This window comes from Sarcophilus harrisii, chromosome 4, assembly GCF_902635505.1.
Source record: "Sarcophilus harrisii chromosome 4, mSarHar1.11, whole genome shotgun sequence".
Lineage (NCBI taxonomy): Eukaryota > Metazoa > Chordata > Mammalia > Dasyuromorphia > Dasyuridae > Sarcophilus > Sarcophilus harrisii.
The window spans coordinates 108,476,976-108,494,420 of NC_045429.1; the positions used below are offsets into that span (position 1 = coordinate 108,476,976).

General features: G+C 33.8%; 1 protein-coding gene across 5 annotated transcripts in view; it reads left to right on the top strand.

The window, feature by feature from the left end:
• Positions 1-17,445, top strand: part of RPS6KC1 (ribosomal protein S6 kinase C1) — a 208,398-nt gene that overhangs the window by 33,865 nt on the left and 157,088 nt on the right. For 3 of the 5 annotated variants that reach the window (XM_031937352.1, XM_031937354.1, XM_031937353.1), the window contains exon 3: positions 4,794-4,914. In XM_031937352.1, the coding sequence (XP_031793212.1) occupies positions 4,794-4,914 (121 nt within the window). Of the gene's footprint in view, positions 1-4,093; positions 4,204-4,793; positions 4,915-12,856; positions 12,888-17,445 lie in introns of those variants that run through there. The other 2 variants (XM_031937356.1, XM_031937357.1) reach the window with 2 other exon arrangements.

Below are 17,445 nucleotides of genomic sequence, written 5' to 3' on the forward strand. Positions count from 1 at the left end.
TGAGATCCTATGTATTTTATTTTGTACTTTTAAAAAAACATTATTTTCAGATGAAGTCCATGGGCTTCATGAGACAGCCAAAATAATCTGTGATACAAAAAGAGTTAAGAACCAGTGTCCTAGATTATAAAAACTATCAAAAGAATGTGAGCTCTTTGAGAGCAGGGACTATCTTTTCTATTTCTATCCCTAGGAGTTAGCTTGGTGTTTGACACATATTAAATGCTTAATATGTTCTTCATTCATGAATAAACTGATCAGGTTTTTTGATAGATTTCCCCTTTGATTGCTTTTTATGAATATATCAGCTTAAAGGCAACACTTGTTATCTATAACGCATTGTCAGTTATTTTCTATCCATCTTACTCTGACCTTCAGGCCTGTATGCTAGCATTTATCGCATTTGAACTTTACCTATCCTTCTCCCACATTTTTCTGATCATAAGATTGTAGATATAGGCTGCAGAAAGACTTTAGAAGTTCTGTGCTAACAGATCCCTATAAGGGATTTGCCTTCATTATTGACTTAGTTATCTATGATAGTATCACATTTTTACTTGGTTGTGATTAGAACTTTCCAGTTTTGCAGTCATTTGTAGGAGGTGCTGATATCCTTGAGTTTTGATTAAAATCTTTGATCTCAAGCATTCTCTTCCTTTTATAAATAAGGAAATTGAAGTTTAGACCTGAAGGTCTCTAAGGTTGAAAAGGACAGGTTTGGGATTTGAACATAGGTTTTCTGCTTCATATCTAGTTTTTTTTTTTTACAATGCATTATGTTGCTTCTCAATCAGAATTTCTTTTTAAATAGGGAGGGCACAGAATGGTGTTAAGTTGAGGTGAAAGAAAGAAAATCTGATTAAAATAATTTGATAAGTACTCTGTTTAAAACATCTTGGATTATGATGTTAATATTTTTTAATAGGAAACTTATTCAACTAAGTGAATCTATACTTGGTGAAATTTAATATGACTAAGTGTAGTGAAGAATTTCAGGAATTGTGGGAAGATATTTTTGTCAAGAGTCCTCTTAAGTTATACTTGATTCCTTGGTTTCTTTGTTTGCTTGTTAGTATTAAAAATGCAGTTGTACACAGAAAAATTTGAATTTGTTAAAGTCATATTGACTTTGAAACGAAATTCTTTTCTTCCCATATTAGGAAGAAATCCATGTGACTTAACAGGCATAACCAAGTCCTCTCCTATCCTGTTTGTATAGACTATTCTGTTTGATGTAAAGATGCAACTTTTTTTCAGCTCCTATTGTCCAGCCTCTGAGCATCTTTAAACAGTCCTTAAAATCTTTATTAGCATATCTTTAGACATCTCTGGGATCTTGTCAGCCAGGTCTATTCCACCTGTTCCTCCTCTGTGATCCCTCCTGAGCTACCAAATTCTTCCTTGATATTTCCCTTTTTCCCCTGAGAAACCCTCAAGGTTATATTTCCCCTATAAAAGATGTGTGTGTGTGATGAAGATCTTTGCTAAATCCTTTTCAGAACTTTCCATTGTGTGGTATCTCTTCCTCCTTATAGTGTTTTCCTTTAATAGCGTCTTTCTCCTTACTATAATTATTCTATTAAATTCTGCCTATGGATTTAGCCTACCAGTCAATGATTTACTCATACCTCATAGCATATTCCTTTAATGGATTCTTGCAAACTCCTTTCCTTGGGAACCCTATTGCTTTCCCAAATCTATTTCATATTTACCACCTCTGATGCATGTTTTATGTCTTCGTTTTGTGTGTAAGCTCTTCTTCCAAATAAACATTCCCTTTTGGCAAAGAGAATGGCCATTATGAATTTGCCATGTGTTATTTCAAACTAGGAATTTCTACCCAGACCTCATCCAAAGTACTGACTGACAAAGTCAGTTTTTTCTAGACCTGAGAACATTTCAATAAGCTATTCAGTCATCCTACTAGTTGCAGGAACTGTGCTAAAAGCTAGGGATAAAAACAAAAAAATAAAAACAAGAATAGAAAAAGAAAACACCTCTGTCTTCAAGGAGTTTATAATTTAATTGAAAAATGACAAACAAAAATAAAGTGAAAAACGGGGACCCAGGAAGGTACTGATATGATGGCTTGGTGGAAGAGGCAGAGATGGCCCAGAATCATGCAGATCAGGATAATGAGTGTAACCTAGCTCCCCTAGTCAGGACAATTGTTTACTTTCTGGTTCCTTTCTTGAAGGATATTTGAAGCAATCTTGCCTAGAATTCATCTTGTCCTAAGAATTATAGGATCTTTGTTATATCTATAACTATACTTATGTATATAGATATTGAGATAGGTACTAGAGTTTGGAGGCTCTTCAGGGAACATTGAGTCAGTCCCTTAAATGCAATTAAAGGATGTGGAGACTGGGAGAGGTTAGATGATCAAGGTCACACAGGTAGTATATATCTGAGGTGGGATTTGAATCTAGATTTTCTGACTCCAGAGCCAGTACTTTTTTTTTTTTTCCTATTGTATTGTGCTAAATTCTTATCTTAGTGATTTTATGAATTCAGATTTAGGAAATGAGGCTGATAACTTCATTTCCATGGCAATTTCTTTTTTTGTGTAATATGGGTAAAATTATCTACCTAGTCAAATGCTCATATGTTTTGGGCATGGTAAAATTATAAATTTTTCTTTAAACACGCATTTATTATTTACTTATTATATTTTAGGCACTCTCTTGAGTGCTGGAGATGCAAAGAAAGATAAAATCCTCTGACTTCAAAGAACTTTTCTAATTGAAGAAATGGCATGTACACAAAGAAGTACAATATGTGCATGAAGTAAATACAAAGTATTTTGGTGAGGGGGGAGATTCTACCATTTGGTAGCAGTCATATAGGGTTGGTATTACACCTGACCTTTGAGGGAAATCGAGGATTCTAAAAGGTAGAGGTGAGGATGGAATTTTACAGGTGGGGAGGTGGCAGCCCGTGCAAGTTTATAGACATAGGAAATGAACTTTTGTGTCCAAGGAATAGTGAGAGGCCATTTTAGCTGGATCACAGAATATGTTAAAGGAAGTGATGCATACTAAAGATAGGCTGGAACTAAATAGTGAAACGCTTTAAATAATAATGATGATGATGATAGATAAGCTGGCATTTATATAACATTTTAAGGTTTGCAAAGTATTTTACATATCTTATCTCATTTGATTCTTACATTAGTCTTGAGAGGTAGGCCCTGGTTTTATGCCCCTTAGGCAGTTGAAGAAACTGAGGATGGGAGAAAATAAATGAGTTGCTTAGAATCAAATAATAATGATAGTAATAATAGTAAGCATACATATATATTTATTACATATGTATATATGTTTATTCTCCCTCCCATATACATGTATATATATGTATGTGTGTGTGTATATGTGTGTGTGTGTGTATATATATATATATATATATATATATATATATATATATTTATTACTTTGTTTCAGGCACTGTTAGTGCTTTTCATTTGTTGTCTATCTCATTTGATCCTCACAACAACGGAAGATAGGTGTTATTATTGTCCCCATTTTACAGATGAGGAAACTGACACAAATAGAGGTTAAGTGCTTTGCCCAAGGTCATATAGTTAGTAAGTGTCTGAGGCAGGATTCAAACTTGTCTGCCTGACTCCAAGCCCAGTATAATAGAGATATAACTATCTTTAAGCACCTTTGAAGTAATAATATACTGGAGAAGAGAAATAATAGTTAGATCTGTGTCTTAGAAATGTTACTTCAGTAGTTATGTAGAAAAAGGATGGGAAAGGGGTGAGAAGTGAGGTAGGGAGGCCATTTAGGAGGTTATTGCAATAGTCCAGGCAAGTGGTGTTACTGATTTGGCTAGGATGGTGGCTTTGTGAGTAGAGATGAGATAGGTACAAAAGATGTTGTGGAGGGAGAATAAACAAGAACTAGTAACTATAATTACATGTAGGGCAAGAGATGTTTGGCTGGAAATGTACAAAAGGCATTGTGGGATGCAATTTGGGACCCAAACTTGGTGGAGGAGGCAATGCAGATCAGGATAATGAGTCTAACCTATTTCTGCTAATCATGGCAATTGTCTACTTTCTGGCTCCTTTCTTGAAGTAATATAGATCTGGGAGTCTTCTGCATAGAAGTGGTAATTGAGCTTGTCATAGCTGGTGAGATTACTAAGAAAGAACGCCAGTTGGGAAGAGAAGAGTATCCAGTACCAAAGCCTTGGGTAATGTACATGATGAGTGGGGTAAGAGCATATTAAGAAGGAGCAGTCAAAGACATGGGATGAGAACTAAAAAGAGTAGTGTCACAACACTCAGAAAAAAAGAAAGTGTCCAAGATGGGGGTCAACAGTGTCAATTACCTAAATTGTTCTCTTCAGAATCATTAAGTGCTGGAGTGTGAGAATATATATTTGACCACTTACTCTAACCCCATGGAAATAGGAATTGACTTTTAAAGAAATTAGTAAAGTATGTAATGACATTGGTTATCTCTATTTTAATTAACTGTATGAAATATATTTGCGTGACAAATTTTCAAAGATCTACATTGGAATAATACGAGAGCCAGAAACGCAAATTTTATTTGTATTTTTATTTTAAATGCAAATTAACCATAAAACAGTTAACTATACTGGTTAGAACTTACACTATTGCTATATTTTCCTTTGCATGAAAGCAACTTTTGGAAACTTTTTTTTTAAAAGGATACTCGAGCATGTCATGGCTTTTGATGTTTACTAAATGTAGGCCAAATTGCATTATTATAAGTAATTCTATTAATTTGTGACTTTTTTTTCTTTCTCTGCTTCAGATAGTCGTTTGGAAGAGATACAGTGATTTTAAGAAACTGCACAAAGACCTCTGGCAAATTCACAAAAACTTATTCAGACATACAGAACTATTTCCACCTTTTGCTAAAGCAATAGTCTTTGGTAAGCATATTTTTGAAAACTTTGAAATTGATTAGTAACTGTTAATTGTTAATAATGTTAATATTTGGTAGACTCTGAAACTACTGATGTGTTGAAAATAGAATTCATACTTTTTGGTTTTATTTCCTATATTAAGACTATTAATTGTAATCTAGTTTCCTGAATTTTATTTTTATGTGGCTGAGGTAGTATTTTCTCCTTAAAATATATATACTTTCAGAATTAAATTTATAGAAAACACTGTAAGTATATTTTTAATGCTTTTTTTGGTATTCTTCTAACATTATAGTTTATTCTAGTCATATAACCCAGAAAAAAGGAATGTTGAAATGATCTGAATATCTGGCTAGATACATTCCTGCTCTTTGACCTCTTGGCAATTCACAGGCTGGTAAAGTTGTACAAGGACTTTCTCTATTTTGGTTGAAATCAAAATGGTCTAGGTAATTGATCTTAACTCTATACATTAATTTGTACTTCTATTGGCAGAGGCCCTAAGTAATCCAGATGCCAGAAATGCCCAATTTTGAGAACATCAGAGAGACCAGTTTGTTCAGAATTATCTTGCTTCTCCTTATGTTTTAAGCTGCTGTTCCTTATGTTTGATTTAAGACACAAGAACCTTGCCAGCCCCATTGATTAATAATCTCCAGATCACTTAGCCTCATACAATATTGACATGACATTTCTATATGGGCTTTTGTATAGTGGAGGAAGAGTCTCTTCTCATCAGATGAGAAGAATACAAAGAAATCTCCTGAAGGTATCCCTCATAACAAGGATACCAAGGCACTTTGGGATTCCTTAAATTAGAGTAAAAAAAGTCAATGAATGGGATATTCCTGACACCTGTAGTTATTGTTAATTGTAATAATGTAACTGCCATTTTTCATGATACATGTATCATTGTCTGACTTTGTCTCTTTTTCTTATCCCTTTGGCGAAAAACTTGTGTTGAAGAGCACTGGATTTGGAATTAGAGATAAGGGTTGGAATCTTGGCTTCGAGAATTGCCTGTATGAGCTGGGCAAGACAGTCTCTCTAGGCTTTGCTTTTCTTGCCTGCAACTGAGAGAGTTGGGCTAGATTGCCTCTGAATTCCTTCCAGCTCAAAATAGAGATATTATGTTTATACCTCTCTTTCATTTCTCATTCTACTCTCTTAGTAAGCTCTTTCATTTTCTTTTCCATTTTTGGCTTTTCTATGGCTTCTCTCTTAAAACGGTTATTTGCAGTCATGGGCGTTGCTGATTCTTTTTTGGAATGCTTCGTAATAAAAAAACATGCCTTTAGATTCATAATTGAAATGTTTCCTATAGCTTATTAATTATATTAAAATCATAGATTTTGAGGTAGAAGGGACCTGGATGCCATGTGCTCTACCCTCTCCATTTTACATATGAGGAAACTGAGGCTCTGAGAGGTTAAGTAATTTGTCCAAGTCCCCACAGGTAATAGGTGGGATTTGAATTGAGGTGTCTTTTCTATAACATCATGCTTTATCTTTCATTTGGAGATTACCTTTTTCTATATAAAACATATCCTACATACGTGTATTCACACACATATTAATACCCACATATGTTTCTCTTCTCTTTAGACCTCAGTTTCTATGATGATGCTAATACTTTAACATTCAAAAATCAATGGTAAATAAAACTAAAGGAAATGACTAAGTACCTCTCTGAAAGATGAAGACTTCTTATATTGGATTGCTTGCTGGTCTTGGGGAAAGGGGATATAAGGGAGGGAAGGAGAAAAATTTAGGACACAGTTGGAAAAATAAAATACTATTAGGGAAGATGGAACTTATTCTGGTTCTGCAACCAATTGAAGGAGGCTACTTCTACCCTTATGGTATGGAAACTCATGGTGCCTTCATGTTGGGAGATCCAGCTATGCATGGGCAAGTCCCCTTATATTTGGGGAAGGGATTTAAAGTATTTTTAGTGTCTACTTCCAAATTTAAGGTGTAATGAAATTATTTTGATGCAATTTTAGTAACATAGCAGGATTAAATCTTTGTATCCACTCTGAAAAATGGTTATAAGTACACACATGATAGAAAACAAATCTAGTCTTTTAATATATTTTAAAGACACTAACCACTTTAAATCATGCCAATAGACTTAATAAAATATGGGTAATTCCCACATTCTTTTTATAGGATGCACAGAAAGAGGTTAATCCACATTCAGACCTTCTAACTTTTCATCTTATATATAATGTTGTCATTTCTGGGATTCAGGAGGTCCAAAACTATCCAAAAATTATGTTGAGGACTACTTTGTAACTTATGTTACACACACACACACACACACACACGATTGTTTGGATTTCCTGGATTATTAATCTTGTTTGCCTGAAGAATAGACTATGTTTTTCTCACAAGGAGAGAGTCAAGTGTCATTATTATTACTGCTTCTACTACATTCCTATTATTAAGATTGTACATTTCATCTGCAGACTTTTGTAGGAAGTCAGCAAAAGTCTGTGAAATATTCTTAATTTGTTGAGAATTTTGTTCATAGCACTTCTCAATTTCATTCAAGCCTGCCAGCTCCAGAGAGTACCGATCAAAAAATCTTTGGCTAGATGCTTATGTTGATACTGCAAATTGCATTATTATGTAGGGACTTGTAGCTCAGAAAGAATTATCAAATCAGTTTCATTGGTCTTGCTTAAAGAGTTGAGCGTCAGGGTGTTGAAAATATGGAGTTATCTTGGAACAGTCCACAGAGTGACTGAAAGGTCTTCAATCACAGAGTTTGTTTTCTCCACCATATACGTTCTTTTCTCACTAGGAGCCAACTGCACAACTACAGATGTTTGCTTCGAAAAAAAGTATGAATGTAATTTGCAGCATTGTCAAGACTGAAAAGGAATGCATTCTCAAGGGGTTTTTGAAACAACACCATTGGTTAAAGACAAGTTGTCCACTCACTTCACTGTCTCCAAAACAGTAACTTTGAGGGCTATGGAATAAGTTACCCGCAGCAAGTCCAGTCATGGAAGTTCTTCTACAGAAAAGCCCATGAATAATACAGCCACATCCGGAATTCAGATTCTAGGTCTTGGCTGGTTTTCATCTTGGAAAACATGGTTTTCCAATTATGGTGATCTTAATATGCTAAACTCATTTCTGTTTTTTTTTTTTTAATAAAGTTTTAAAATTTCAAAACTTATGCATGGATAATTTGACAACATTGACCCTTGCATAGCCTTGTGTTTCAGATTTTCTCCTCCTTACCCCCATCCCCTCCCCTAGATGGCAAGCAATTCAATATATGTTAAATATGTTAAAATATATGTTAAATCCAATATGTATAAACATACATATATGATTCTCTTGCTGCGCAAGAGAAATCAGATCATAAAAAGAAAGTAAATGAGTAAGAAAACAAAATGTAAATTTGAATTTTTCACTTGCCTGGTAATTATTAAGTCAAACAAAAAATTATGTATGTAAGATTACTTTTTGTGCATGTTGTGTATAAGTTGCCATTTAGAGGCATCTGGATGGTAAATTAGATAAAGCACTAAACAGAACCTAGAAGACTTGAGTTCATATTTGATCTCAGACATTTACTAGCTTTGTGACTTAGGGCAAGTCACTTAACCTTTGTTTGCCTCAGTTTCCTCAATTGTGGGAAAGATAATACCTACCTTACAGGGTTATTATGAAAGCTCTCAGAACACTGTCCAGAAAGTAGTTGGCACTTAATAAATTCTTTTTTCATCCATTTGTCTGCTTAAGAGCTAGGCTTTCTGTTTTAATGCTTTTAAAACTGCTATTTCTTGTAAATTCCACATAAATCATAAGCCAGATTATTTTCTTTCATTTTTCTTTCTTACATTTGTAGATGGGAGACCAACAGTGCTCTCGTTTGCTGTGTACATGTAGCATAATGAACTTGTAGAAACAAGTGTTATGTTCCTAAGAGGCCAAAATGGAACAGTTATGGTCTCTGGGATAATTAAGTAACCAAACATTCTTCCTCCTAAAGAATACTGTGTACATGATAGATAGAAAAGGATTCCCTACCTCTACTTTGTTAGTGTATTTTATGTATTAGGTGGTTTATAAAAATTCATTTTGCTTAGATAGGTTTTTTAAATAGATGATTTAATATTTAATTTTTGATTTTTAGATAAACATTGAATACATTAATAATTGTAAAACTTGAAATCTTTGACTATTATGTTTTTCATTAAAAGAGTACTGGCCTATATTAGTCACTCTTTGCTTTCTCTTTATATAATTTGTATTTTTGCTATTTCCTTCATATGGATTCAAATCAAGATACACTGCAGCAGACTCACCCATTCCAGTTTCCATTTATGCTTTGTCTTCCTGAAAGGATTATAAACCTCTAGAGGGCAGAAACCTATGTTTTCTCTGTCTTTCACAGAACCCAGTACAGTGCCAGGGACTTAGTAAGTACTTAGTTAATATCTGTTGAACAAAACTATAATAGGTTGGTTTTATAGGTAATGTTTCTTATTTTCAGAATAATTCTTTGCTAAGAAACTAATATGCAGGTGCTAAATGTTTTTCACTTTTTGTCTAGGATTTATATTTTGGGGTGGAACTTTTGAAAGTTGAAATAATATTTCTCATATTTATTCCTTTAATGTCTAACCTTAGACTAGTTGGTGACCATTTGAATACCATGTAGCAAAATTACTTTTTTGCTTTTAATTTTAGAAAGTATGTTGTTTCTTCTAAATTTATTAAATATTAGACTACAATGTCTTATTTTCTTTTAAAAAATTTTAAAGTTTTTTTAATCATTCATTTTATAAAATTTTGAATTCTAAATTCTTTTGCCTCCATTCAGTTCTTTCTCCTGCCATTGAGTAGGCAAGCAATATTATACCCATTATGCATGTGAAGTCATGCAGAACGTTTCAATAGTAGCTATGTTGTCAAAAAAAAAAAAAGGCAAGAAAAATAAAGGTGATAAATATTATGCTTCTTCATCAGTTCTCTCTCTTGAGATGGTTTTTTTTTTATCATGAGACTTTTGAAATTATATTTATCAGAGTAGCTAAGTCTTTAATAGTCAGTCATTACAATATTGTTGTTACTGTGTACTATATTCTTCTGTTTTTGCTCGCTTCACTTTGCATGAGTTCATAAAAGTCTACCAAGTTTTCTGAAATAGCATGGATAGCTTGCCAAGCTTGAAGCCAGGGACTTATTTATTTTCCTGAGTTCAGATATGGCTTCAGACATTTACTAGCTGTGTGACCTTGTTTGCCTTAGTTTCTTCTCTATAAAACGACCTGGAGAAAGAAATGGCAAACCACTCCAGTATCTTTGCCAAGAAAATCTCAAATGGGTTCGAAAAGAATTGGACACGACTGAAATGATTCAACAACAGTATTCTATCATAATCATATACCGCAACTTGCTTAGTCATTCTTCAAATGATGGGCAGCCTCTCAATTTACAATTCTTTTCCACCACAAATAGAGTTGTTAGAAATATGTTTGTATATATACCTCTTTTCCCTTTTTCTTTGATCTCTTTGGGATGCAGACCTTGTAGTGGTATTGCTGGGTCAAAGATTATGTATAGTTTTATAGCCCTTTGGACATAGTTTCATATTATTCTTTAGAATGTTTGGACCAGTTCACAACTCTTTCCACATCCCCTCCAACAGCTGTCATTTTCCTTTTCTGTCATTAGCCAGTCTAATGGAAGTGAGTTATTTTAAATTGCATTTCTCTAATCAATAGTGATTTGGAGCATTTTTTTTCTTGTGACTATTGTTAGCTTTGATTTCTTTTGAAAACTTCCTGTTCATCTCCTTTGACTATTTATCAATTGGGGAATGACTTTTATTTTTATAATTTTGACTCAGTTCTTTACACATTTGAGAAATGAGGCCTTTTTCAGAGAAATTTATTGTAAATTTTTTTCCACTTTCCTGTTTTCCTTCTAATCTTGGCAACATGGGTTTTGTTTGTGCAAACCTTTTTTAATTTAATGTAGTCAGAATTATCCATTTTTCCCTCATGTGATTCTATCTCTTATTTGGTCATAAAGTCTTCCCTTACCCATAAATCTGACAGTTACATTTTTCCATACTCCTCTAATTTATTTAAGAATGTAGAGTGTGTTCAGGAAGATTGGTATTCCTGGTGTAAGGTCTGCTTTTGATCTTTAGTGTCTACTTGATCCATCTGATTCTCACCTGTGGCTCCAAGAAGTTGTAGCATGCACAGTAGGCACACTCTGGTAAACCATTTTGACAGATGGGCTAAACGAGGTTGAGGAAGGTGTCTGCCTGGAGCATGTGAAGAATTCTCCTGGTGGAATGGATGGATGAGAACAATTTGCTCCACCAGCTGTGAAGACAGTTGAAATGGACACTGGGGAATGCTTAGAGCTTAGTTAGACATTGAAGACTGCAAGATCATCCATTGCATCCTGAGCAATCATTAGTCTTCATGACTGTCCTGCCACTGATTAATGATGATTGGAAGAGAAAGTAAGACCAACATCTTCATGCAACTTTGTCTCACTTCAATCTAATTTATGCACACATCAAAAGAAAAAAATTGCTTATATCACCCTTTATGTCTAAATGATTTAATATCCCTCTTTAGTAGAGCTGAGTACAGAAAAAGAGAATATAAATGATGTTGGGGAGAAAAGCAATGTCAGGAGGCAGATGGCTTCTTTTTTCAATAAAATATGAGGTGAGGTTTCCAGACTGGAGGATGGGGTAAGAGGGTTACTATGACAGGCTTGAAGAGAGTTGAAGAGGTTTGAAACAGCTTCTTTATGAAATGTGATATGGAATCAAGGAGTAAAAGTATTTCCTTGCTGCTGTGAGGGACCAATTGAGATGAGATTTTTAGAGCAGTGAGTCAGCATGATTGTATGACTTTGTCGTCTAGCTCTGTTTTACAGCACATGAGTTGGAAAAGGGTTGGCATGTGGTGAGAATAATGTAAGGTTGTGTTTTTGCAAAGCATGAGAATTTATAGAACAGAGGGCTAAAAGATTTAAGAGCAGAGGACCATGGAATGTTGAACTGGTAAGTGGCAAGAACAAGACTGATTGAGAAGGGAGGAAAGTGAAACCAGAATAGGCAGGCCTGGGAAAATGCTTAGGGGAAAAGTTGATTTTAGGATCCCTGCTTATATTTTCATTTATTAAAAAATTTTTTACTCAGAAATTATCTTTTTTATGGCAGTTTCTAGGCTATGTGGGAAGCTTATGCTCCCATTCAATTGTAGATTTTCTAGAACTTATTTGAATCTGAAACTGACTCTTTGGGGTAGCTTTGGGGACTCTTGAAATTGAGGTCTAGAGGAGACAGAATTTGAGCTAATGTATTCTGTAACACAATGGAAAGTATTCATTCTAGACTATAAAGGACACATACTTACTGTTGTGCAAAGCACCATCACATACATAGTTGCCCAGTTCTATACTTAACATTCATTTTGTTTTTGCCTCTTGTTTTTTATGATAACCTTTTTTTGAACCTGAATTTTTTTTTAATTATAGTTTTTTTATTGACAGAACCATATACATGGGTAATTTTTCAACATTGTCCCTTGCAGTCACTTCTGTTCCAACTTTTCCCTTCCCTTCCTCCACTCTCTCCCCTAGATGGCAGGTAGTTTCATACATGTTAAACATGTTAAAGTATATCTTAGATACAATATATGTGTGCAGAGCTATACAGTTCTCTTGTTGCACAAGAAAAATTGGATTCAGAAAGTAAAAATAACTTGGGGAGAAAAACAAAAATGCAAGTGGTCCACATTCATTTCCTGGTGTTCTTTCTCTGGGTGTAGCTGATTCTGTCCATCATTGATCAATTGGAACTGAATTGGATCTTCTCTTTGTCGAAGATACCCACTTCCATCAGAATATATCCGCATATAGTATTATTGTTGAAGTGTATAATGATCTCCTGGTTCTGCTCATTTCACTCAACATCAGTTCATGTAAGTTTTCCCAAGCTTCTCTGTATCCATCCTATTGGTCATTTCTTATAGAACAATAATATTCCAAAAAATTCATATACCACAATTTATTCAGCCATTCTCCAATTGGGGGGGAGCATCCATTCAATTTCCATTTTCTAGCCACTACGAAAAGGGCTGCCACAAACATTTTTGCACATACAGATCCCTTTCCCTTCTTTAATATCTCTTTGGGATATAAGCCCAGTAGTAGCACTGTTGGATCAAAGGCTATGCACAGTTTGATAACTTTTTGAGCGTAGCTCCAAATTGCTTCCCAGCATGGTTAGATCTGTTTGCAGTTCCAGTAACAATGTATTAGTGTCCCAGTTTTCCTACATCCCCTCTAACATTCGTCATTATCGTTTCTGTTATCTTAGTCAATCTGATAGGTGTATAGTGGTATCTCAGAGTTATCTTAATTTGCATTTGTCTGATAAATAATGATTTGGAACACCATTTTATTTTTATTTATTTTATTTTTATTATTTTTATTTTAGCTTTTATTTACAAGTTATATGCATGGGTAATTTTACAGCATTGACAAATGCCAAACCTTTTGTTCCAATTTTTCCCCCCCGTCCCCCATCCCCTCCCCCAGATAGCAGGTTGACCAATACATGTTAAATATTTTAAAGTATAAATACAATATAAATATACATGTCCAAACAATTATTTTGCTATACAAAAAGAATTGGACTTTGAAATAGTGTACTATTAGCCTGTGAAGGAAATAAAAAATGCAGGTGGACAAAAATATAGGGATTGGGAATTCTATGTAATGGTTCATAGTCATCTCCCAGAGTTCTTTCGCTGGATGTAGCTGGTTCAACTCATTACTGCTCTATTGGAACTGTTTTGGGAACACCTTTTTATATAACTAGAAATAGTTTCAATTTCTTCATCTGAAAATTGTCTGTGTCCTTTGACCATTTATCAATTGGACAATGGCTTAATTTCTTATAAGATAAAGTTAATTCCCAGCACCTTTAGCTGTAAAAATGTTTTCCCAGTTTATTGCTTCTTTTCTAATCCTGTCTGCATTAGTTTTATTTGTACAAAAGCTTTTTAACTTAATATAATCGAAATTTTCTATTTTGTGATCAATATTGATCTCTAGTTGTTCTTTGGTAACGAGAAGGAATCTTCCTCCTCCACAGGTCTGAGAGGTAAACTATACTATGTTCTTCTTATTTATTTATAATCTCGTTCTTTATGCTTAAATCCTGAACCCATTTTGATCTTATCTTGTTATATGGTGTTAAGTATGAGTCAGTGCCTAGTTTCTGCCATACTAATTTCCAATTTCCCCAGCAGTTTTTGTCAAATAATGAATTCTTATCTCAAAAGCTGGAGTCTTTGGGTTTGTCAAACACTAGATTGCTATAGTTATTGACTGTTTTTTCCTGTGAACCTAACCTATTCCACTGATCAACTAGTCTGTTTTTTAGCCAGTACCAAATGGTGACCACTGCTTTATAATATAGTTTTAGATCAGGTACAGCTAAGCCACCTTCATTTGATTTTTTTTTTTTTTTTATTAGTTCCCTTGAAATTCTTGACCTTTTGTTCTTCCATATTAATTTTCTTGTTATTTTTTCTAGGTCATTAAAATAGTTTCTTGTGAGTCTGATTGGTATAGCACTAAATAAATAGATTAGTTTAGGTAGTATTTTCATCTTTATTATATTCCCTCAGCCTATCCAAAAGCACTTAATATTTTTCCAATTGTTTAGATCTGACTTTTTTGTGTGGAAAGTGTTTTGTAATTTTGCTCATATAATTCCTGACTTTCCTTTGGTAGATAGATTGCCAAATATTTTATGCTATCGACAGTTATCTTAAAAGGCATTTTTCTTTGTATCTCTTTCTGTTGGATTTTATTGGTAGTGTATAAAACTGCTGAGGATTTGTGTGGATTTATTTTGTATCCTGCAACTTTGCTAAAGTTGTGGATTAGTTCTAATAGCTTTTTAATAGAATCTCTGTGGTTCTCTAAGTATACCATCATATCATCTGCAAAGAGTGATAATTTGGTTTCCTCATTACTTACTCTAATTCCTTTAATCTATTTCTCTATTCTTATTGCTGAAGCTAGCATTTCTAATACAATATTGAATAGTAATGGTGATAGTGGGCAACCTTGTTTTACTCCTGATCTTTTTGGGAATGGTTCCAATAGATATATAGATGCTCCTGACTATTTTAAGGAAAAGTCCATTTATTCCTGTACTCTTAAGTGTTTTTATTAGGAATGGATGTTGGATTTTATCAAATGCTTTTTCTGCATCTATTGAGATGATTTTATGGTTTTTGTTAATTTGGTTATTGATATAGTCAATTATGCTAATAGTTTTCCTAATATTGAACCAGCCCTACGTTCCTGGTATAAATCCTACTTGATCATGGTGTATTATTCTGGAGATGATTTTCTGTAGTCTTTTTGCTAATATCTTATTTAAGATTTTAGCATTGATATTCATTAGGGAAATTGGTCTATAATTTTCTCTCTGTTTTCAGCCTACCTGGTTTAGCTATCAGTCTGTGTCATAAAAGGAATTTGGTAGGACTCCTTCAATCCCTATGTTTTCAAATAGTTTATATAGCATGGGAGTTAATTGTTCTTTAAATGTTTGGTAGAATTCACATGTAAACCCATCTAATCCTAGGGATTTTTTTTAGGGAGTTGATTAATAGTTTGTTTTATTTCTTTTTCTAAAATGGGACTGTTTAACCAATTTACTATTTCCTCTGTTAATCTGAGCAAGCTATATTTTTGAAGGTATTCCATTTCATTTAACTTATCGAATTTATTGGCATAAAGTTGGGCAAAGTAATTCAAAATTATTGCTCTGATTTCCTCTTCATTAGTGGCGAGTTCTCTCTTTTCAGTTTTAAGACTAATAATTTGATTTTCATCTTTCCTTTTTCTAATGAAATTTACTAAGGGTTTATCTATTTTGTTGGTTTTTTCATAGAACCAACTCTTACTTATTAATTCAATAGTTTTCTTACTTTCAGTTTTATTAATCTCTCCTTTTATTTTTAGAATTTTGAGTTTAGTGTTTGACTGGGGGTTTTTAATTTGTTCCTTTTCTAGCTTTTTTAGTTGCAAGCCCAATTCATTGACCTTCTCTTTCTTTATTTTATGCAAGTAGGCTTCTAGAGATATAACATTTTCTCTTATTACCTCTTTGGCTGCATCACACATTTTGGTATGACATCTCATTTTTGTCATTTTCTTGGATGAAATTATTAATTATGTCTATGATTTGCTGTTTCACCCAATCATTCTTTAGGATGAGATTATTTAATTTCCAGTTATTTTTGGGTCTATTTTCCCCCTGGCTTTTTATTGAATGTAATTTTCATTGCATCATGATCTGAAAAGGATGCATTTACTATTTCTGCTTTTCTGCATTTGAATTTGAGGTTTTTAGGTCCTAATATATGGTCAGTTTTTGTATAGGTCTATGAACTGCTGAGAAGAAAGTGTACTCCTTTCTGTCTCCATTTAGTTTTCTCCAAAGATCTATCATACCTAACTTTTCTAGAATTGTATTTACCTTTTTGACTTCTTTCTTATTTATTTTGTGGTTTGATTTATCTAATTCTGAGAGTGCAATGTTAAGATCTCCCACTATTATAGTTTTGGTATCTATTTCTTCTTGCACCTCTCTTAATTTCTCTTTTAAGAATTTAGATGCTATACCACTTGATGCATATATGTTTAATGTTGATATTGGTTCATTATCTATGCTACCCTTTAGCAAGATATAGTGCCCTTCCTTATCTCTTATAATTAGATCAATTTTTGCTTTTGCTTGATCTGAGATCAGGATGTACATCTCTGCTTTTTTTACTTTACCTGAAGCTTAGTAGATTCTGCTCCAGTCTTTTATCTTTACTCTGTATGTATTGCCCTGCTTCAACTGTGTTTCCTGTAGACAATATATTTTAGGATTCTGGCTTTTAATCCAGTCTGCTATTCACTTTTGCTTTATGGGGGAATTTACCCCATTCAAATTTATGGTTTAAATGACTCATTCTGTATTTCTTGATATCTTGTTTTGCTTTTGCTTTTCTCCTTTCCTTCCCCCTTACCCCCCTCCCCAGTATTAAACTTGTGAGCACCACTTGCCTCTCACAGCCCTCCCTTTTTAGGATCTCTTCCCCCACCCTAGAGTTCCTCCCCTTTTCTTACCCCATTTCCTCACAATTTCTGTATTTCCTTCTGTTTAGCTTACTCCTTGCCTTTTCTCTTTTCCCCTCCCAGTTTTCAATGAGGTGGGAGAAGTTTCACCATAAATCGAATATGTCTAATTCTGACGAGAGTAAGATACACATTATGTTCATCTCCCTCCCTTCTTTCCCTCAGATATATTAGGTTTCCTTTGCCTCTTTGTGAGATGTAGTACCCCCACTTTACCCTTTTTCTGGCACAATTTCCTTTCCACCTCTAGTTTCTTTTTTATATCATAATTGTAAAACCAAATTATACATGTATTTTTTATATATACACATAAAATAAATATAGTTC